General features: G+C 44.6%; 1 protein-coding gene across 3 annotated transcripts; it reads right to left on the bottom strand.

The window, feature by feature from the left end:
• Nucleotides 1-23067, bottom strand: LOC108530746 (embryonic stem cell-related gene protein-like). 3 transcript variants are annotated; one of them, XM_017873794.1, is made up of 3 exons: nucleotides 22705-23067; nucleotides 20604-20768; nucleotides 1-277 (listed from the first exon to the last, which is right to left on the bottom strand). In XM_017873794.1, exons 1-3 carry the CDS (start codon nucleotides 22729-22731, stop codon nucleotides 245-247), a joined length of 225 nt encoding a protein of 74 aa, XP_017729283.1. In that variant the 5' UTR covers nucleotides 22732-23067; the 3' UTR covers nucleotides 1-244. The 3 variants fall into 3 exon arrangements, 1 of the variants encoding a protein (XP_017729283.1); XR_001885940.1 differs by lacking the exons at nucleotides 20604-20768; nucleotides 22705-23067 and adding an exon at nucleotides 5132-5189; XR_001885939.1 differs by lacking the exons at nucleotides 1-277; nucleotides 20604-20768 and adding an exon at nucleotides 21220-21261.

The raw sequence follows: 23067 nt of genomic DNA, 5'->3' as shown, positions 1-23067 counted from the left end.
GAAGAGGAACAGAGATAAGTGACCTCAGATACTGAGGTTATTGTAAAGCTGCACAGGAAGCTAGAATACATTGTCACATAGCAATCAGGACTCATGGAGCCTGAAAGGTCACTGAGGTGCAGTTACTGGGACCAGCCTACGTGTTCACGTGCCCATCACAGGAGTCCTTCTAGTCACAGAGCCACTCTGTCTCTGCTTCTATTGCTCTTGATAGGATATTTCTCTTTCTCCGTCAATCTCAATCTTAATCTCTGTCCATATTCCTCAAAGTGATCACCTATGAGAGAGAACATTTGATCAGAACCCTTTAACATTTTTTAGGCTGGGCACAGTGGCTCACACCTATAATCCCAGCACTTTGGGAGGCCAAGGTGGGTGGATGACCTGAGGTCAGGAGTTTGAGACCAGCCTGGTCAACATGATGAAACTGTCTCTACTAAAAACACAAAAAAATTAGTCAGGCGTGGTCGTGGGTGCCTATAATCCCAGCTACTAGGAGGCTGAGGCAGGAGAATCGCGTGAACCCTGGAGGTAGAGGTTAAAAAGTTAGTGGCTGTGGTGGTGCACACCTGTAGTCCTAGCTACTTGGGAGGCTGAAGTGGGAGGATTGCTTGAGCCCAGAAATTCAAGCCTTCAGTGAGCCGTGATTGTACCACTGCACTCCAGCCTGAGCAACAGAGCAAGATTTTGTCTTAAAAAAAAAAAAAAATCATGTAGATGATGTTTAAATAATGGGTTGATGAGATTACCAAGTAAAGACTGTAGAAAGGAGAAGACCTGGAATCAACTAACATTTAAAAGTCAGACATAGAGGCTGGGTGTGGTGGCTCTCACCTGTAATCCCAGCACTTTGGGAGGCTGAGGTGGGCAGATCACCTGAAGTCAGGAGTTCAAGACCAGCCTGGCCAACATGGTGAAACCCCGTCTCTACTAAACATACAAAAATTAGCCAGGCACGGTGGTGTGCGCCTATAATCCTAGCTACTCAGGAGGCTGGGGCAGGAGAATCACTTGAACCCGGGAGGCAGAGGTTGTAGTGAGCTGAGATTGCGCCACTGCACTCCAGCCTGGGCAACAAAACGAGACCGTTTCAAAAAAAAAAAAAAAAAAAAAAAGTCAGACATAGAAAGTAGGACCAGCAAAGAAGACCACAAAGAAAGAGTGAAATAGGTGGAAAACCAGGAGAAACCAGGAGAACATGGTGTCAACAGAGTCCAAGATTATTTCTGGAAGGGGAGTGGAGTGAACTACGTCAAATGCTACTCACAGTGAAATAAGATGAGGACTGAGAAATGACCATTAGATTTGGCAAAATGGAGGATACTTTGATAAGAGCCATTTATTAGAGTGATGAAGACAAGCCCAACTGGAGTACATTGAAGGGAACTGGAGGTGAGAAAGTAGAGAGAACAAATACAGATGTCTCTTTTGAGATGTTTTACTATGAAGAAAAGCAGAGAGGAGATACAGGGTTAAGGAAGTTTCAAAAGGGATGAACAATATTAAGGCATGTTTGTAAACTGTGGGAAATGATTCCATAAAGAGAGAGAGACTAATAGTGCAGTAAAAAATAATTGCAGGCATAAAGTCCTTGAGAAGGAAGACAAAATAGAATCCAGAGAACTCCAGAGAAGTTTTCTCCAACTGATTTTTTAACCTATGGGAGGGCAGTTTTAGGAAAACAGAGGAGGCCAAATCCAAACTGGGTAAGTTTAAGGAATGAAATATGGAACTAAAAATAACTCAACTAAAATGACATTAGTGGTTCTCTCTGGGTAATACAGGATTTGGGATTTTTTTTTTTTTTTCTGTGCTTCTTTATACATTTCTGTGACTTTCAAATTTCCCGGAAGGAATTCTCACCACTATCATAATTAGAAAAAAAAGGCAAAATGTTTAAGAAAAGTGGAGTCAGTAAGTGTACTGAATTGCATCTGTCTTGGAAGTAGGCCCACCCCTGAGAATACAGGAAGTACAAGAGTATCTAGACACAGAAGTGACCTTGGCAGGAAGGCCGTGTTGTTCATGATGAAACTGCTTCTCCTTTTCAAATCTCCGGTCCCATATCTGCTGGGTACTACTAATTCAATGTACTCCAGATACAGGAGGAAGTCCAGTCTAACAGGCAAAACACAATAGCTAAAAAGGGTGGCTGCAGTCATTGCAGTTGTTCAGTATTGTGGTTGCCTCAGGCGAGGCTTGCAAGTCTAGGCAGATGGACACTTCACACTACAGAAATGTCTACATGCAGGCAGCCATGCTACTGGAGTCCAAGACTGAGACTGGTGGGGTCGAGGGTGGCCTTGTAAGAACAAAACTAAGCCCCATGGCCGGGTGCAGTGGCTTATTATGCCTGTAATCCCAGCACTTTGGGAGGCTGAGGCAGGTGGATCACCTGAGGTCAGGAGTTCGAAACCTGCCTGGACAACATGGCGAAACCCCGTCTCTACTAAAAATACAAAAATTAGCCGGGTGTGGTGGTGGGTGCCTGTAATCCCAGCTACTTGGGAGGCTGAGGCTGGAAAACTGCGTGAACCCGGGAGGCAGAGGTTGCAGTGAGCTGAGATCATACCATTGCACTCTAGCCTGGGCAACAAGAGTGAAACTGGGTCTCAAAAAAAAAACCCAAAAAATAACAAACAAACAACAAACAACAACAACAAAACACACACAAAAACAAACAACAAAATTAAGCCCCAGCAGGCCCACCGTAGTGCTCCATTTAACAGAGGCCTCACATTCCTAAGGGACCTCCGAGCTGGTTATTTCCAGGTGAGGCCTCACATATTTACAGTGATGCACTAAAAGGACTGAAAAGGTGACTCTCACCATACAGCTTTGAACATGCTTCCCATTACCAGACCATTCATCTGTCATGCATTATAAATTAAGGTATTTATAACCCACAATTATTTTATGAGCAGCACAATTACATTGCATATTTTTCTTTGATTTAAAAGCCCCAAGGTTTTAAATAGAGACATTTAAAATGTACCACAATTAAAACTAGCCCTGTAATAGTATTTCTTTATTTTTTGCAGTTAATAGACTTAATTTTTTTAGAATAGTTTTATATTTACAGAAAAATTGAAGCTGGGCGAGGTGGCTAATGCCTGTAATCCCGGCACTTTGGGAGGCCAAGGAGGACAGATCACCTGAGGTCAGGAGTTTGAGACCAGCCTGACTAACATGGTGAAACCCTGTCTCTACTAAAAATACATAAAATTAGCTGGGTGTGGTGGTGTGTGCCTGTAATCCCAGTTACTAGAGAGGCTAAGGCAGGAGAATAGCTTGAACCCAGGAGGCAGAGGTGGCAGTGAGCCGAGATTGCACCATGGTTTCAGTGAGCCGAGATTGCACCACTGCACTCTAGCCTGGGTGACAGTGGGAGACTTCTTTGAAAGAAAGAAAAAAAAGAAAGAAAAAGAAAGAGAGAGAGACAGAGAGAGAGAAGAAGAGAGAGAGAGAGAGAGAAAGAAAGAAAGAAAGAAAGATTGAGCAGATAGTACAGAGTTCCGATGTTCTCCCCCCACCTCCAACCTGCTCCCAGCACAGTTTCCCCTATTATTCATATTTTGTGTTAGTGTGATTTATTGTTACAATTGATGAAAACCAATGTTGGTACATGATTGGTACCAGTTATTGGACTTTACCAACTGAAGTCCATAGTTTACATTCGGGTTCACTCTTGGCATTGTACAATTCTCTAGGTTTTGGCAGAAGTATAAGGTCGTGTATTCACCATCAGGGTGTCATACAGAGTAGTTTTGCTGCTCTAAAAATCCCCTGTGGGTCACCTGTTCACTCTTCCCCCTCTTCACTCCCCTTGGCAACAATTGATCTTTTTACTGTCTCTATGGTTTTGTCTTTTCCAGTACATCATATAGTTGGAATCATGCAGTATACGGTCTTCTCAGATTGGCTTCTTTCATTTAGAAATACTCATTTAAGGTTCTTTTTGTGGCTAGTTCTTTTCTTTTTATCACTGATTACTATAACATTGTCTGGATATACCACAGTTTGTGTATCCACTCATCCATTGAAAGACATCTGGTTGCTTCTAATTTTTGCACAGGTTTTTGTGTGGCCACAAATTTTCAGTTCAATTAGGTACATACCAAGGAGCATGACTGGTAGATCACATGGTAAGACTATGTTTATCTTTGTAAGAAACCGTCAAACTGTCTTCCAAAGTGGCTGTGCCATTTTGCACTCCCACCAGCAGTGAATGAGAGATCCACATCCTTGTCAGCACTTGATGTTGTTAGTGTTCTGGATTTTGGCCATTCTAATAGGTATGTAATGGTAACCCATTGTTTTAATTTGCAATTTTCTAATGCTATATAATGTGGAGCATGTTTTTATATGAATATTTGTCATCTGTATATCTTCTTTCAGGAGATGTCTGTTCAGATTTTTTTCCACTTTTAACGGGATTTTTTAAAATTTTTTGTTTTTTGAGAAGAATTCTCGCTCTTGTCCCCCAGGCTGGAGTGCAATGGCGCGATCTTGACTTGCTGCAACCAAGGTGTAATCTTGGCTTACTGCAACCTCCGCCTCCTGTGTTCAAGAGATTCTCCTGTCTCAGCTTCCTGAGTAGCTGGGGATTACAGGTGACTGCTACGATGCCTGGCTAATTTTTGTATTTTTAGTAGAGACAGGGTTTCACCATGTTGGCCAGGCTGGTCTCAAACTCCCGACCTTGTGATCCACCTGCCTCGGCCTCCCAAAGTGCTGGGATTACAGGCATGAGTCACTGCACCCGGCCTGTTTTCCTATTGTTGAGTTTTAAAAATTGTTTGTATGTTTTGGACACAAGTCCTTTATCAGATATGTATTTTGCAGATATTTTCTCTTGGTCTATATCTTGTCTTTTCATTTACTTAACATTTATTTAATATACTAAAAGCCTAAAACATTGCAAGTGGCTCAGCCTTCCCTTGACCTCTGAGAAAGTAGAGATGAGATAGGTGATGCAAATAAGAATTTCTGGACTTGTTTGGCAGTGAAACGTAGCAGCTCCTAGCCACTCAGACCACTAGTCCTTGAGCAAGGAAGAAGAGAGAAATAGTCGTATCACCCTACTATATGCCAAGCACAAAGCATTTTACAAACATTGTTCCATACCTACCTTAAGAAGTAATTCTTGCCGGGCACAGTGGCTCATGCCTGTAATTCCAGCACTTTGGGAGGCCAAGGTGGGAGGATCACGAGGTCAGGAGTTAGAGACCAGCTTGGCCAATATGGTGAAACCCCGTCTGTACTAAAAATACAAAACTTAGCCAGGTATGGTGGTGTGCACCTGTAGTCCCAGCTACTAAGGAGGCTGAGGCAGGAGAATCGCTAGAACCCAGGAGGCGGAGATTGCAGTGAGCTGAGATCATGCCACTGCACTCCAGCCTGGGTGACAGAGCGAGATTCTATCTCAAAAAAAATAAGAAGTAAATCATATCATTTAGATAGGAAGAAACTCATCAAAGCTGTTAAGTATCAAACAAGTGAAACTATCCATGGTCTCATATCTATGATGTGGCAGAACTGGGACTCAACTCCGTAACGAACACCACCGGGCCAGATACAAGGCTACCCTGTCTCAAGGCAGGTTCCACAGGGAATGGAGAAAAGCACAGTCCACTGCATGCACAGGGTGCTGGAGTGTGGCTCGTTCTGTGCCAGGGCTGAGATCTCAGGGGCTCTGCTTGCGGGTGGAAGAACTGCTCCCATTAAGATGGATCTGGAAGGTCTCTTTGGTTTCAAACAAATCTCAACAAACAGTAGGGATATAGGGAATGGAGTCTAATCTTTGAGGGACAAGAAATAGCAAAAATTAAGCAGGGTATTAATGCTTTAAACAAGCAGGCTGAAGCCCAGCACAAGGCTATGACAGAGCTAGGGAAATGGAGCAAAAATGAAGCAAGCTCAGTCACACTGCCACACTAGCAACGTGGTGGGATGTTGAGAGACCCTACCCCTAAGGGGGTGAGAAAGGCTGGGCCTACCACAGGATCCCCAGCTACCGAGAGCAAGGTCCACTCCTGCACTGCTGATTGGTGGGTCTGAGTCTGCCTTGTCAGGGACAAGCTGAAGGTCTGCACATGGTTAAGGTTTCCTGTTAAACATCCTCAGAGCCTACCATGGAAGGGAACAGTAAAAAAGCTTCAAGGAAAGCAGAGACCACAAACAGAGGCTCAAGCCATAAGTCAGGACTTGGGGGGAAAAAAGCGAAGAACCGAATTATCAGAAGTGAGCACCAAACTCAGCACTATTTGATGCCTGTTCTCTGTGCTGAGCTAGGAAATGCTGAAACTCCCCTGACTTTAAGACCCATCCCAGGCCGGGCGCGGTGGCTCAAGCCTGTAATCCCAGCACTTTGGGAGGCCGAGACGGGCGGATCACGAGGTCAGGAGATCGAGACCATCCTGGCTAACAGGGTGAAACCCCGTCTCTACTAAAAAATACAAAAAACTAGCCGGGCGAGGTGGCGGGCGCCTGTGGTCCCAGCTACTCGGGAGGCTGAGGCCGGAGAATGGCCTGAACCCGAAAGGCGGAGCTTGCAGTGAGCTGAGATCCGGCCACTGCACTCCAGCCCGGGCGACAGAGCGAGACTCCGTCTCAAAAAAAAAAAAAGACCCATCCCAGAGGTGAGCTTGGGGCTTAGCTTAAAGGCGGGGCCTGGTGGGCCTAGTGATAGAAACAAGGCTGTAGTAAATGAAGAGCACACCTGTGCCAGGCTGGCAGCTGGGACTCTAAGGGGAAGAAGACTTGGTCAACAGACTCTGCGGACCAGATAAATTCTGTAAACCGAAATTCCAAACCCGTTTAAGATTCAGGTGCACTGTATTTAATGCAATAGAAATGTTCCTGAAAAGCAATATATAACTCGAATTTTTGTAAATTGATACTTTGAGTGACCCAGGGGAATTTGCTGCGTAAAGGAAATTATTATTTTTGTAAATCTGTTTTCAACTCAATTGGATTTTCTTAAATGGAGCATTCTTTTAATCTGATTTTCTTCTATCAGAGACTGAGACATATATCTCTGATATGTCAAAAAAAAAAAAAAAAAGGAATACAGCTGGGCATGGTGGTACATGCCTGTAGTCCTAGCCACTCAGGAGCTGAGGTGGGAAGACTGCTTGAGCACAGGAGTTTGAGGCTGCAATGAGCTATGATCACAGCACTGTACTCCAGTCTGGGTGTCAGAGCAAGATCCTGTCTCTGAAAAAAAATAATTAAAAGTAATAGATGCTACTAGTACATCTTGATTTTAGCAAGGTTTAAATTGTATTCCTTACAATATATTCATTAAATCAAAAAATGTGGTCTAGGCCAGGCGTGGTGGCTCACACCTGTAATCCCAGTACTTTGGGAGGCTGAGGTGGGTAGATCATGAGGTCAGGAGTTCAAGACCAGCCTGGCCAGCATGGTGAAACCCCATCTCTAATAAAAATACAAAAAATTAGCCGGGCATGGTGGTGTGTGCCTATAATCCCAGCTACTTGAGAGGCTGAGGCAAGAGAATCGCTTGAACCCGGGAGGCAGAGGTTGCAGTAAGCCGAGATTGTGCCACTGCACTCCAGCCTGGTTGACAGAGCAAGACTCTGTCTCAAATAAAAATAAACAAATAAATAAAGTAAAATAAAAAATGTGGTCTAAACCAGTGGTTCTTACATCTGACTGTACACAGAATTAAACTGGAAGTTTTTAAAAATACTGATTCCTGGGCCCCACCACCTCAGCTTCTGATTTACTGGGAAACATAGGAAGGTACCAAGGGCTCCCCAACAGGAGCCTATGACTTAGAAGCCTTTGTGCATTCGTAGACATTGACAGCAAAATGAGGTTAACCCAGAGATGATCTCACTGCCACCATCCCAGGTCCTCCCTTCCCCAGTACCCATGGAAAAAGAGTTCCAGCTTACACTGAGCACAATGATCCCATGATGATGGGGGGCCGCTGGCCACATAAGTTGGGGGTTCTCTAAAGCCAAGAAGTGGCAACCACTCTCCAGATTGATGTGAGACCAGATCCTGGTTACGGCAGCTCCCTTGGCTTCAGAACCAGGCCTTCAGGTACAAGGCAGGGTGTGTCACTCTCCCCAGGTGCCTGTGACCTTCATGGAGAATTCTAGCAACATGATTTTATATCCACTTGTATCATACCTAAAAATTATTAGAAGAAAACTGAATACGGTCTTGTGATAAACAGAATAATACCCATCCCCTCCCCCGACCAGTGACATTCACGTCCTACTCCTTGACACTGTGAATATGTTAGGTCACACAGTAAAAACAGATAGTTGCTAATCTACTGATTTAACTGACTGACAAATGGGAAGATTATCCTGGTTTTTCTGAGGGGGATCGAAGTAATCACAAGGATCCTTAAAAGCTGAATAGGGAGGCAACAGAGAGATCAAGAGAGATAACAGCATGAGAAGGACTCAGCTCCACATTGCCAGGAAATGGGGCCACAAGCCAAGGGATGTGGACAGCCTTTAGAAGTTGGAAAAGGTTGGCTGGGTGTGGTGGCTCATGCCTGTAATCCCAGCGCTTTGGGAGGCCGAGGAGGGTGGATCACAAGGTCAGGTCGAGACCAGTCTTCCAACAGAGTTATGTTGTAACCCCGTTTCTATTAAAAATACAAAAAATTATCTGGGTGTGGTGGCAGGCACCTGTAATCCCAGCTACTAGGGAGGCTGAGGCAGGAGAATCTCTTGAACCTGGGAGGCGGAGATTGCAGTGAGCAGAGACCATGCCACTGCACTCCAGCCGGGGCAACAGAGCAATACTCCATCTCAAAAATAAAAAATAAAATAAAAAAAAGAAGTTGGAAAAGGTGGCCTGGCCCAGTGGCTCATGTCTGTAATCCCAGCACTTTGGGAGGCCGAGGCAGGTGGATCACCTGAGGTCAGGAGTTCAAGACCACCCTGGTCAACATGGCGAAACCCTGTCTCTACTAAAAAAATATTAAAAATTAGCCAGGCATGGTGGTGGGCACCTGTAATCCCAGTTACCCAGGAAGCTGAGTCAGGGAGAATTGCTTGAACCTGGGAGGCAGAGGTTGCAGTGAGCCGAGATCGTGCCACTGTACTCCAGCCTGGGTGACAGAGCGAGACTCTTGTCTCAAAAAAAAAAAAAATGTTGAAAAGGCAGGAGAGAGATTACTCTACTCTAAAGCTACCAAAGAGGCATACATTGCTGCTGACACCTTGATTTTAGCCTAGTGAGACTTCTGACCTCCAGAACTGCAAGATAATAAATTTGCATTGGTTTAAACCATTAAATTTCAAGTAATTTTTTTTTTACAGCAGAAACAGGAAACTAAAACTCATGACCAAGTTCTCAAATTTTGTTTTTCATTAGAATGCAAGAAAAGGAAAGTAGAACTTAAAAGTCTGACAGATTCTCCGTTTTGTTGCAAGGCCCTGCAAGTCACCCCAATATTTTACTTTTCTTCTCTTCAATAGACAAAGAAAATTATATATTTAAGGTGACCAGGCTTATTTATCAGACCAAGTTTTTAGCACAGTATGATAGGATTGTGGTAAGATCCAGGATCCATATTTTAAAAGTCTCCCTAGGCATCTCTAATATGCAGCCAGGTTTGCAAACCACTGGGCTACAATTTAAATTCTAACCAACATAATTACGAGGTGGTTGCATTCCTAGAGAAGGAGTACCGGTGGGTTATCATTAATCTGGGAGGAAAGAACACAGGTGATGAAGATTCTCATTCCGTGACCTGCAGAATGGAATAGCCAGCATGTGAATTCAATGCAAATGTGGCACCAAATGGAAAACAGGCGGAGGAGGGCATTTTAATTTATTAATGAGGGTTGTTAGGATGGAGGGTTTATTGATTCTGAGGGCAGGTGACAGCAGGCTGCGGAGGTGCCAGAGGAGTTGCTGGGAGTTGAGTGCAGTTCAGAGAAGGCAAATGCAGAATAATATACCATCTGTAACAGGGAAGGACACAGCACAATAACCGGCAGGGCTGGGGAAGACCTTGCAAAATTAGCAAAGTGTCTGGAGACAAGGTCAGTGGCAGAGTAGAGCGGGTGTTAGGGGGTGTGAGGGGATGCAGGAGGGCCACTTGGCCTGGGCCTCTCATTCACATATGTCCTAAAATTTAGACTCCTGACATCTCTCAATATCTGATAAGGTGTTTGTTAATGTAAAAACGTGCAAAGCATGCCAGTTTAATAATTTCATTTTCGCAACGTTTCCTTTGTTAATGTACGGGGAGCCTGAAAACATGAGGCTAGTGGCCTAGCTGTCTCAACTTCAAAAGTCCATGGTGGCCCACAAGATCCATTCAGCCCTGCAGTTTGTGAAGCAATCCTAAGTGGACCCCATAGGATATTTTGGAAGGACACACCAAGAATAATGAGGGTCTGTAGTGATCTGGGCTAGGAGAGTTGGAAACCAGACAAGAAAAGAGATTTGCTTTTTTTTTTTTTTCCTAACTACAATTTTAATAGATCTTTTTGTCTTCCTCTTTTTCTCCCAGAGTTATACCTGCACTTCATCTGAAATGTTAAACAAGTCGTTATAAAAAAAGAAAACAGCAGTCCCTTAGTCTCTCCTCCCCATTTTCTACACTTTAACCTTTTAGATAATTCTTTCAGTGTTTACTTCCAGGTCTCTACATTAACATGCTTGAAATGCTGTTCCTTGATTTTTCAACTATAGCCATTATCTGATTTTTCCTCCGGGTAGAAGATTAGGATTTGGTGTCTTTCTTCCTGCTGTCCTAGTGGGATACACTCATCCTTCCCCATCTCCCACCTTCCAACAGAGTCATGTTGTAATGCTGGTAATGTGAATGTTCAATGTGTATATCAGAGCAATAGTCACAGCTAAGCCATACAGCAAACTATGACCACTTTCTCTTTTCTGAACACTTTTTTTTTTTTTTTTTTTGAGACAGGGTCTTGCTCTGTCACCCAGCCCAGATAATTTTTTGTATTTTTTTTTTGGAGACGGGGTTTCACCTTGTTGCCCAGGCTGTTCTTGCACTCCAGGTCTCAAGTGATCCACCCACCTCTGCTTCCCAAAATGCTGGGATTATAGGCATGAACTACTGTGCCCAGACTCCTGCACACATTTTTTTGTTGCTCCTGGAGCTAATAACTGTTTTGGTTTTTGTTTGCTTCATTTTCTATGTACAGTACTTATATTTGCTATTGGTCTATGTCTGCTGTCAAGGCATTCAGAATTTTCAGATATTCTAATACTTTCACCAGTCTCCTAAAAAAAAATCTCTCCCATAGCCTTGTAGTATATGCTGTAACCTGCATGTGAGACATAGCTCTCATCTTGGAATCTCCCTTCACCAGCATCCCAGAGATTCTCTTGTCTCATTCCTGTTTGAACTTTGGAGTCCTCTTTCTAGTTTATTATTTTGACCTATGTTTGGGGACATCCTAAGGCAGGGGCATGGAATATAAATTCTCAAGAACGTGGATGTCAGAAAATGTTTATTTTTACTCTACTCTCACACTTGATGGATTATTTGGGCCAAGTATAGAATTCTAGAGTGGAAACCATTTTTCTTGAGAATTTTGAAAGCCATTCCCATCTGGCCTTCAGGGTTGCCATTGAGAAGTCTGATGCCATTCTGATTTGTCATCCTTTAGATAGGACTTGTTTGTTCCTCCTCTTTGGAAGCCTGTAGCATCTGTTCTTTGTCCTCACTGTTTTGAGATATCACACTGGTGTGCCTTAGTGTAGGTCTGTTCTCTTTGTGCTGGCATTTGGTGGCCCTTTCATTCCAAAAATGCGTGCTTGTTAGTTGTGGGAAATTATTTCTTTAATGACTTTTACTCCTCTGGTTTTTCTGGTTACTCTTCTTGGAAATCCTATTTGCAATATTAAACCTTCTGTTCTGATTTTTCTTTCTTTTTTTCTTTCTTCTTTCTTTTTTTTTTTTGAGACAGTCTCGCTCTGTTGCCCAGGCTGGAGTGCAGTGGTGCGATCTCAACTCACTGCAACATCTGCCTCCCAGGTTCAAGCAACTCTCGTGCCTCAGCCTCCCAAGAAGCTAGAATTACAGGTGCCCGCCACCAAGCCCAGCTATATTGTCCTGATTTTCTTCTATTTCATTTGTCCATTTTTTTCTCTTTTGGGCTAATTTCAGAGAGATTTTCTTTTCTTTATTTCCTAACTCTTACTGAATTTTTAATTTTGTTATCATATTTCTAATTTCCAAGAGGTCTTATGTGTTCCCTGAATGCTCCTTTTACTAACGTTATATTCCTTTTTGGTGGTTATATATCTTACCTCTGAGGATATTAATTAGAGGATATTTGACATTTTCTTCAATCTGTACAGTCTCTCTTTCTTTGAAGCTGCTTTTTCCTATTCATCTTGGTCTCTGTTTTTCATGTGAGAGGTTTTCCTCAGTGTCTGTTAAATCTTAATATTTAAGAATGGAGCTAAAAAGCTGAGTAGAGATTTTGAACCAATAGGACCTTGTTGGCCGGAGGCTTCACAACATGTTCTGGCTGGGTTATTTGGCTGCAGGACCCACACAGTAATGCCTTTAAATTTTCACTCTTGGGGACGTCAAATTCCCCTTAGAAGACTCTTCCGGGTTCATGCTCGAAGGATATAATTCTGGCCACCAGTATCATGGGATCTCAGTGTCTGTCCACTTAATTTCTCAATTTCCAGCATAACACCCAGCCCTCAACTCTGCCCAGTGTCCTCCCATGTGAGGACCTTCTGTCATAGACTGTGGTGGGGACAGGCTACTGACCTGGTTGTGCAGAGAGGGGAGGGACCTGAGAGTCAAACTGCTTCCTAAACAGACTTTAAACCACTCCTGGTTTTAGGATGCCCCACATCACTTCCAGGAACCCGGCGCTGCCAATTCCCGAGCCTTTGTGGGATTCTGGTTGATTTCTCAAATTTCCTCACTACTGACTTAGGATTCAGTTTTCCTAGGTCTATTGTATTGTTGGCCACACTTCTTACTTTCTAGCTTTCAAAATATTGTTGCTATGGGGAGTTGAAAAAAAATGTTGTTGCTATCATTTCTTCCCTTTTATCAGAAGGAAGAAAAGGAGATTGTGTGTGTGTGTGTTCTGTTCTCCATCTGCACCTGGAAGTTGGGAGATTTACTTATCACTCTTTAATTTTTTTCTGTTGTTTTATTGTTTAATCAATGTTTTGGTTACAAACTATTAATTATCACAAAACGTTTTACTTTTTTTTTTTTTGAGATGGAGTCTCTCTGTTTGTTACCCAGGCTGGAGTGCAATGGCACAATCTCAGCTCACTGCAACCTCCACCTGCCGGGTTCAAGCGATTCTCCTGCTTCAGCCTCCTGAGTAGCTGGGATTACAGGTATGTGCCACCACGCCCAGCTAATATTTGTATTTTTAGTAGAGATGGGGTTTCATTATGTTGGTCAGGCTGGTCTCGAACTCCTGACCTTGTGATCTGCCCACCTCAGCCTCCCAAAGTGCTGGGATTACAGGAGTGAGCCATGGCACCCGGCAGGAATTGTTTTGCTTTTTAAGATAATCTTGTTCATTTTTTTCAAAGCAGCTATGAGAGTATAGCATGTAAGAACTGCAAAATAATGATCAGCCTTTAAGGCTTTGAGTGGTTCCCAAGTGCTGAGCTCTGTCATATCTGCATGTATATTTACAAAAGAGACAGCTGTGACCAACATGGAGAAGGTAAAGTACCCACAAATGATGACACAAGACCAATAAAAAATAACACACCTATAAGCAGGAAATGAAGTAGGTCACAATGAGTCATCATCTGTTGTGGGAAATTTCTTAGGTTATTGTTACCTCAGCCCAGAGAAGAGTTTTCAATTCAACTGGACACGAGTTATCCCACTCATAATGAATCTTCTGAAGCCATTAGTTGTTTCCTAATTTTTTGATTGTACATTTCAGCATACCCTCAAATATGTAAATGTATTTATTTGCAGGTTATACATGTCATATCAATATCAGTACAATGCTAACATACAATTAAGTAGAGATCTTTTAAAGGATGAGATAGAAAATAAAATTAGAAGTTCTAATATTTTCCCTCAGTACCTCAGTGGATCATCTTACATACCATGGAATTTTCCACCATGATGAATACCCAAACACTTAGAAAAGGTTTTCGAAAGATTCCTACTCAGACCCTACCTAGGCATTCTGAATCAGAACTTCTGAGGGTAAGGTCCTAGTGAGACAGCCACACGTCTAGGCAGGTAAAAAGGGGTCCCCGGAGAATCTCTGACCCTCCCCACAAGTGTTTACATCAGATGTTTTTGTGCGGATGAAGGAACCTGCCCAGGGCCTTGTCTGAGCACGCCCGCATGAGCACTGGGGGAGCAGGGTGGAGCCACAGACTCGGAGAGGAGCTGTGGGATTAAGTCTGTAAAGTGGGGAGCCTGTTTTCGCTTTGCTGAGGTTTTTTTTCATTTTTCCCTTTTCACCCAGTAAAATCCTGCTCTATTCACCCTTCAATGTGTCCACGTGCCTAATTTTCTTGGTCATGAGACAAGAACCTGGTTTTAGCTGAACCAGGAGCAAAATTCTGAAACACTAGCAAAGACATTTTGAAAAAGCTTCCCCCCTGATTCCCACGTGCACCTTTGGTTTAAAAATACAATTCTAAAGATATAAGAATTAGAACCCCTAGGCCGGGNAAAAAAAAAAAGAATTAGAACCCCTAAAGGCCAGGTGAGGTGGCTCATGCCTGTGTCTCATGTGTCTGTGTGAAGAGACCCCCAAACAGGCTTTGTGTGAGCAACAAGGCTGTTTATTTCACCTGGGTGCAGGGGGGCTGAGTCCGAAAAGAGAGTCAGCAAAGGCTGGTGGATTATCATTAGTTCTCACAGGTTTTGGGATAGGTGGTGGAGTTAGGAGTCATGTTTTGTGGGCAGGGGGTGGATCTCACAAAGTACATTCTCAAGGGTGGGGAGAATTACAAAGAACCTTCTTAAGGGTGGGGGAGATTACAAAGTACATTGATCAGTTGGGGTGGGGCAGAAACAAATCACAATGGTGGAATGTCATCAGTTCAGGCTATTTTCACTTCTTTTGTGGATCTTCAGTTGCTTCAGGCTATCTGGATGTAAACATGCAGGTCACTGGGGATATGATGGCTTAGCTTGGGCTCAGAGGCCTCACGTTCCTGTCTTCTTATATTAATAAGAAAAATAACATAAAATAGTGTTGAAGTGTTGGGGCAGGGAAAAATTTTTGGGGTGGTATGGAGAGATAATGGGCAATGTTTCTCAGGGCTGCTTTGAGCAGGATTAGGGGCAGTGTGGGAACCTAGAGTGGGAGAGATTAAGGTAAAGGAAGATTTTGTGGTAAGGGGTGATATTATGGGGTTGTTAGAAGGAGCATTTGTCGTATAGAATTATTGGTGATGGCCTGGATGCGGTTTTGTATGAATTGAGAAAAGAATGGAATAAGACAAGGAGAAAAACAGGTATTAAAGGACTAAGAATTGGGAGGACCAAGGACGTCCAATTAGAGAGTGCCCAAGGGGGTTCAGCATAATTACTTGCTTGGTTGGCACAAGTTTAGGCTCTATCCTTGAGTTTTTTTATGTTGTCATATACCATGCCAGATTGATTTAGGTAAAAACAGCACTCTTCATTTAAAAATACACAGTCCTCTTTTTTTATCAGTGAATAAGTTGAGGCCTCGATGATTTTGGAGGAAAGAGAAATGCAAAGCCAGCAATTGTTTGTTAAAGAAGGATTAGAAAAGGCTAGGAGAGAGCGACTGAGACTGATAGTGTGATGGAGATGGCTTGGGAGAGATAGAGGGTGGCATAAGAACGGGAATGAGAATAAGAATAAGTATAAAAGTAAAGAATAGGACTTCATCAGCGTGAAAGTATTGGAGGGTACCTTGCCACTGAAGATCTTCTCTCCACTTTAAGAGGGACTTAAGGGTGGTGATTTGAGGTAAAAACAGAAGCCACTAAATACCAAGAGCCTGAGAAACTGCTTGGGTGATTTGACTAATAAAGGCTGGTCCGTTATTGCACTATATAGAGGTGGGAAGGCTAAACTGAGGAATTATGTCTGACAAAAAGGGAAGAAATGACTGCGGTGGCCTTCTCAGACCCTGTGGAAAAGGCCTCTACCCATCCAGTGAAAGTGTCTACCCAGACCAAGAGGTATTTTAGTTTCCTGACTCGGGGCACGTGAGTTAAGTCAATTTGCCAGTCCTGGGCGGGGGCAAATCCTGGAGCTTGATGTTTAGGGAAGGGAGGGGACCTGAACAATCCCTGAGGGGTAGTAGAATAGCAGATGGAACACTGAGAAGTGATTTCCTTAAGGATAGCTTTCCATGATGGAAAGGAAATGAGAAGTTCTAAGAAGTGGGCTAGCAGCTTGTAACCTACATGGAAGAGGTTATGAAATGACGACAGAATAGAAGGGGCCTCTGAGGCTGGAAGGAGATATTTTCCTTGGTCCAAGAACCATTTGCCTTGTGTGGGAAGAGATTGGCAGGTGGAAGTTTCAGTGGGGGAGTAGGTGGGAGTGACCAGATGAGAAGGAGAAAAACCACTGTGAGGGATAGAAGTTGGAACGTTAGCTGCTTTTTTAGCTACCTTATCAGCATAAGCGTTGTCCTGAGCAATGGGATATGATGCCTTTTGATGGCCCTTGCAGAGTATGACTTCAGCCTCCTTTGGAAGTAAAGCAGCCTTGAGAAGAGTTTTTATTAAAGAGGTATTAATGATGGAGGACCCTCGTGTAGTGAGGAAACCTTTCAGCCCATAAAACAGCATGGTGGTGAAGGATATGGGGTCAGTATAAATATTGACACATAGTCCCTTTGCAAGAGTGAGGGCCCAAGTTAAGGCAATGAGTTCGGCTTGCTGAGAGGTAGTGGAGGGGGGCAGGCTTAATGATAGATGTGGAAGATACTATAGCATAACCTGCCTTTGCTGGTGTGTGGTGATTAGGCCTGGTGGAACGCCATTGATAAACCAAGTGTGATTAGGGTGAGGAACATGAAAGAAGGAAATATGGGAAAATGGAGTGAATGCCAGGTGGATCAGAGAGATACAGTCATGGGAGTGGGGGCCAGCCTAAAACAGTAAGGTCAAGTTGTTTGGACAGAAAGGCTACAGGGCGTGGTCCTGGCTCTTGTGTAAGATATTTGACTGCACAGCCCTGCACTTTGGCTGTGTGTAATGAAAAGGGTTGGGATGAGTTACGGAGAGCTAGCGAGGGGCAGCTTCTAGGGCTGTTTTTAAGGAACAGAACAAGGAGTGGTGAAAGGATTTAGGATCTATGGGGTCAGCTAGGTTTGCTTTTGTGAGTTTACATAATAGTTTAGTCAGGATGGTAAAAATGGGTATCCAAAGGTGGAAGTACCTAACCATGCCTAGGAAGGAAAGGAATTGTTGTTTTGTAGAAGGGGTTCGGGTTTGGGAGATTAGCCAGACATAATCAGCAGGGACAGCATGTGTGTTTTTATGAAGAATTATATCGAGATAGGTAATGGATGAGGAAGAAATTTGGGCTTGACTGAAGTAATGGGGAATGTCCGTGAAGCCTTGCAGCCGTATAACCCAGGTAATTTGCTGAGCCTGTTGGGTGTCAGGGTCAGTCCAAGTGAAAGCAAAGAGAGGCTGGGATGAAGGGTGCAAGGAATAGTAAAGAAAGCGTGTTTGAGATCCAGAACAGAATAATGGGTTATGGAGGGGTTGTGGAGGGAGGTATTGAGGATAGGAGAGTATATGGGTTTGGCACTACAGGGTGGATAGGCAAGACAATTTGGTTGATAAAGCGCAGATCCTGAACTAACCTGTAAGGCTTGTCCGGTTTTTGGACAGGTAAAATGGGGGAATTGTAAGGAGCGTTTATAGGCTGTAAAAGGCCATGCTGTAACAGGCAAGTGATAACAGGCTTTAATCCTTTTAAAGCGTGCTGTGTGATGGGATATTGGCATTGAGCAGGGTAAGACTCATTAGGTTTTAATGGGATGGTGAGGGGTGCATGATCGGTCGCTAAGGATGGAGTAGAGGTATCCCATACTTGTGGTTTAAGGTGGGGAGATACAAGGAGAGGATGTGAAGGAGGCTTTGAACTGGGGAAAAGGCGGCACTGAGGTGTAGATGTAGCCCAGGAATAGTAAGGAAAGCAGATAATTTAGTTAAAATGTCTTGACCTAATAAGGGAGCTGGGCAGGTGGGGATAACTAAAAAGGAGTGCATTAAAGAATGTTGTCCAAGTTGGCACCAGAGTTGGGGAGTTTTAAGGGGTTTTGAAGCTTGGTTGTCAGTAACCACAACCGTTATTGGGGCAAGGGAAACAGGCCCTTGAAAAGAAGGTAATGTGGAGTGGGTAGCCTCTGTATTGATTAAGAAGGGGACAGACTTACCCTCCACTGTAAGAGTCACCCAAAATGTCTCTGATGGTCCTGTAGGCTTCTGAGGCGATCGGGCAGTGTCAGTCTTCAGCCGCTAAGCTGAGAAGATCTGGGAAGGAGTCAGTCAGAGAGCCTTGGGCCAGAGTTCCAGGAGCTCTGGGCGTGGCTGCCAGGTGAGTTGGACAGTCCAATTTCCAGTGGGGTCCCGCACAGACGGGACATGGTTTAGGAGGAATCCTGGGCTGCAGGCATTCCTTGGCCCAGTGGCCAGATTTCTGGCACTTGTAGCAAGCTCCTGCGGGAGGAGGTTCCGGAGGAACTCCTGGCAGCTGCAGTTCAGGCATTTGGAGTTGTGTGCTGGAGATGTGGCTGGGGTTTGTGTCACAGTGGAGGCAAGGAATTGCAACTCAGAAATACATTGCTACTTGGCTGCCTCTACTTTATTACTGTACACCTTGAAGGCGAGTTTAATTAAGTCATGTTGTGGATTTGAGGGCCGGATTCTAATTTTTGGAGCTTTTTCTAATGTCGGGAGTGGGTTGGATAATAAAATGCATATTGAGAATAAGATGGCCTTTTGACGTTTTAGGGTCTAGGGTGGTAAAGCGTCTCAGGGTTGCTGCCAAATGAGCCATGAACTGGGCTGGGTTTTTCATATTTGATGAGAAAGAGCCTAAATGCTAACTGATTTGGGAGAAGTTGGATAAAGAAAAGGAGCATTAACCTTGACTATGCCTTTAGCTCCAGCCACCTTTTTAGGAGGAAATTGCTGGGCAGGTGGGGGAGGGCTAGTTGCAGAACGAAACTGTAAGCTGGACTGGGTGTGAGGAGGGGAGGTGATAGAAGGATTATAGGGTGGGGGAGCAGAGGCTGAGGAAAAATTGGGACCTGGCTTGACCTGGTAGGAGCAGCCTGGGAAGAAGGGGAGCGGTCAGATGAGTCTGTAGAAAAGAAAAATTCAGAGGACTCAGAGCTTGAGGTGGAGACTCAAGGAACAGACAGGAGAGAAAGAAGAAAGATTTGGGAAGAGTCTCATTGGGAGCAGAGACTAGGGAGGGACCAAGGTGTAAAAGAATGCCCGGACGTCAGGCACTTCAGACCATTTGCCCATTTTTCGACAAAAATTATCTAGATCTTGTGGGAGAGACAAATCGCAAGTGCCATTCTCTGGCCACCTGGAACTACTGTCGAGTTTGTACTGGGGCCAAGCGGTACCGCAGAAGAAAATAAGATGCTTAGATTTGAGGTCAGGCGAGAGTTGAAGAGGTTTTAAGATCTTGAGAACACAGGCTAAGGGAGAAGAAGGAGGAATAGAGGGTGGAAGGTTGCCCATAGTGAAGGAGGCAAGTTTAAAGAGAAGGGTAGTGACACGGAGAAGGGGGTTGGGGAGCAGTCCTGGGCCGCAACGTGGGTGAGCAGCCAAAGCAGGCGTCCCCGCAATTGACTTGCCACCAAGGGAACCTGGATGAATGATCAAGGCAGGCGTCCCCGCGGAGATGAGACACCAATGGAACGCGGGTGAATAGTCAGAGAGGCGTCCCCGCAATGATTAAACACCAAGGGAAGGCTGCCTTCCCGAGTCCGTGACCGGCGCCGGAGTTTTGGGTCCCCAGATAAAATGTGTCTCCTTTGTCTCTACCAGAAAATGAAAGGAATTGAAATTAAGAGAAGGGAGAGATTGAAGGGTGGCGCCAAGACTGAAAGGAGAAAGAGGTTGGGGATAGTGAGAGAGGCTGGAGAAAAGAGTAAAAGAGACTGCTTACCCGATTTAAAATCGGTGAGATGTTCCTTGGGCTGGTTGGTCTGAGGACCCGAGGTCGTAGGTGGATCTCTTCACCGAGTGAGAGTGAGGACAGGGTCTCCCGAAGGAGTCCCACTGACCAGGGTTTTCGGCACCAAATGTCCCACATGTCCATGTGAAGAGACCCCTAAACAGGCTTTGTGTGAGCAACAAGGCTGTTTATTTCACCTGGGTGCAGGGGGGCTGAGTCCAAAAAGAGAGGCAGCAAAGGGTGGTGGATTATCATTAGTTCTCACAGGTNGCCTTCCCGAGTCCGTGACCGGCGCCGGAGTTTTGGGTCCCCAGATAAAATGTGTCTCCTTTGTCTCTACCAGAAAATGAAAGGAATTGAAATTAAGAGAAGGGAGAGATTGAAGGGTGGCGCCAAGACTGAAAGGAGAAAGAGGTTGGGGGATAGTGAGAGAGGCTGGAGAAAAGAGTAAAAAGAGACTGCTTACCCGATTTAAAATCGGTGAGATGTTCCTTGGGCTGGTTGGTCTGAGGACCCGAGGTCGTAGGTGGATCTCTTCACCGAGTGAGAGTGAGGACAGGGTCTCCCGAAGGAGTCCCACTGACCAGGGTTTTCGGCACCAAATGTCCCACATGTCCATGTGAAGAGACCCCTAAACAGGCTTTGTGTGAGCAACAAGGCTGTTTATTTCACCTGGGTGCAGGGGGGCTGAGTCCAAAAGAGAGGCAGCAAAGGGTGGTGGATTATCATTAGTTCTCACAGGTTTTGGGATAGGTGGTGGAGTTAGGAGCAATGTTTTGTGGGCAGGGGGTGGATCTCACAAAGCACATTCTCAAGGGTGGGGAGAATTACAAAGAACCTTCTTAAGGGTGGGGAGATTACAAAGTACATTGATCAGTTAGGGTGGGGCAGAAACAAATCACAATGGTGGAAAGTCATCAGTTCAGGCTATTTTCACTTCTTTTGTGGATCTTCAGTTGCTTCAGGCCATCTGGATGTAAACATGCAGGTCACTGGGGATATGATGGCTCAGCTTGGGCTCAGAGGCCTGACAACCTGTAATCCCAGCACTTTGGGAAGCCGAGGTGGGCGGATCATGAGGTCAGGAGTTCGAGACCATTCTGACCAACATGGTGAAACTCTGTCTTTATTAAAATACAAAAATTAGACAGATATGGTGGTGCACACCTGTAATCCCAGCTACTCGGGAGGCTGAGGCAGGGGAATTGCTTGAATCCAGGAGGCAGAGGTTACAGTGAACCAAGATCATGCCATTGCACTCCAGCCTGAGCGACAAAGCCAGACTCCATCTCAAAAAAAAAAAATTAGAATCCCTAAAACACTGAACATAGTAGTCAAATGGCTACTGAATGCAAAGATCAGGCAATTAACACTGGGAAATGTATAGTTCAATAGACTATCTGGATCATCATGTGCCTCAAAAAACACTGTCCTCCTCCCAACTCCATATTTTTCTTCCTCTGTCTCTGTCCTTTCCTTTATATTTTATTAATTTATTATTATTATTTTTTTGAGATGGGGATCTCTCTAAGTTGCCCAGTCTGCTCTCAAATGATCCTCCTGGCTCGGCCTCCCAAGGTGCTGGGATCACAAGTATAAGCCAGCGTGCCTGGCCTCCCCTCGATTTTAATATAGCTTGAACTTTACTATTACATGCATAGATATTCATTATAGAAAATATAGATAAGCAAAAAAGAAGAAAATAAAAATGAATTCACACATCTACCATTCCAAAATAATGAAAATGTGTATTCATAGCCTTTGAGATATTTATGCAAACATTTTTTTTTTTTTTTTTGAGACGGAGTCTCGCTCTGTCGCACAGGCTGGAGTGCAGTGGCGCGATCTCGGCTCACTGCAAGCTCCGCCTCTCGGGTTCATGCCATTCTCCCGCCTCAGCCTCTGAGTAGCTGGGACTACAGGCGCCTGCCACCACGCCCGGCTAATTTTTTGTATTTTCAGTAGAGACGGGGCTTCATCGTGTTAGCCAGGATGGTCTCGATCTCCTGACCTCGTGATCCGCCCGCCTCGGCCTCCCAAAGTGCTGGGATTACAGGCTTGAGCCACCGCGCCCGGCCGCAAACATGCATTTAAAAGGGAATCGGTGGGGAGCGGTGGCTCACGCGTGTAATACCAGCACTTTGGGAAGCTGAGGTGGGTAGATCACCTGAGATCAGGAATTTGAGACCAGCCTGGCCGGCATGGTGAAACCCCGTCTCTATTAAAAATACAAAAATTAGCAGGGCATGGTGGCAGGCGCCGATAATCCCAGCTACTCTGGTGGCTGAGTAAGGAGAATTGCTTGAACCCAGGAGGAAGAGGTTACCATGAGCTGAGATTGTGCCATTGCACTCCAGCCTGGGAGACAAGAGTGAAACTCTGTCTCAATAAAGAAATATAAAAGGGAATCATACTGTACATGCTATTTTTAACCTGAGTTTTTTCACTGTGTAATTATGTATTTTTTCCGAGATAATGAGAGTGAAAGCTCTGACAGAGCCAGGAACAGTGGCAAGAATGCTGATGGGCAAAGAACAGGTGGTGAGATCAGAAACTCCCCCACTAACCTGCTGAATTGCAATCCTCTTCCTCATATTCTCTTCCCTCTATCTTCTGATCCTCCCTGACTTCATGTCTCTCCCTCTGTTTGCCTTCTACATGCTCTTTCCCTTTCTCTTTTCTTTCACCTTCTACCCTCAATTCTCTCTACTAAAGCAACTGAGGCCTTCAGGACAAGGGTTAATATTTAATAGAATTAAACTTCCTGCTAATTTGACAAGGGATGCATAACCAGGAAGCTGGAGCGACAGCTGCACCCTCCTCTGAAGTGGGGATTTTCTGAGCAAGCCCGGGCAAGAGCCCTCTGTTCTTTTTCTTTTTTTTTTGAGACAGAGTTTCGTTCTTGCTGCCCAGGCTGGAAGGCTGGAGCG

The sequence above is a fragment of the Rhinopithecus bieti genome, unplaced genomic scaffold, assembly GCF_001698545.2.
Source record: "Rhinopithecus bieti isolate Rb0 unplaced genomic scaffold, ASM169854v2 scaffold_7398, whole genome shotgun sequence".
NCBI classification, from domain to species: domain Eukaryota; kingdom Metazoa; phylum Chordata; class Mammalia; order Primates; family Cercopithecidae; genus Rhinopithecus; species Rhinopithecus bieti.
Note: the sequence above shows the minus strand (reverse complement) of the source record. Positions and strands in the feature narration are given on the sequence as shown.

Coding starts and splice junctions, on each gene's coding strand:
- LOC108530746 (XM_017873794.1), bottom strand. CDS start 22,731: ATGAGGAAGAGGATTGCAATTCAGCAG. Junction 20,769..22,704: donor AGAGGATTGCAATTCAGCAG/GTTAGTGGGGGA, acceptor AAGCCTGTTTAG/GGGTCTCTTCACATGGACAT. Junction 278..20,603: donor TCTCACCGATTTTAAATCGG/GTAAGCAGTCTC, acceptor TCTCTCTCATAG/GTGATCACTTTGAGGAATAT.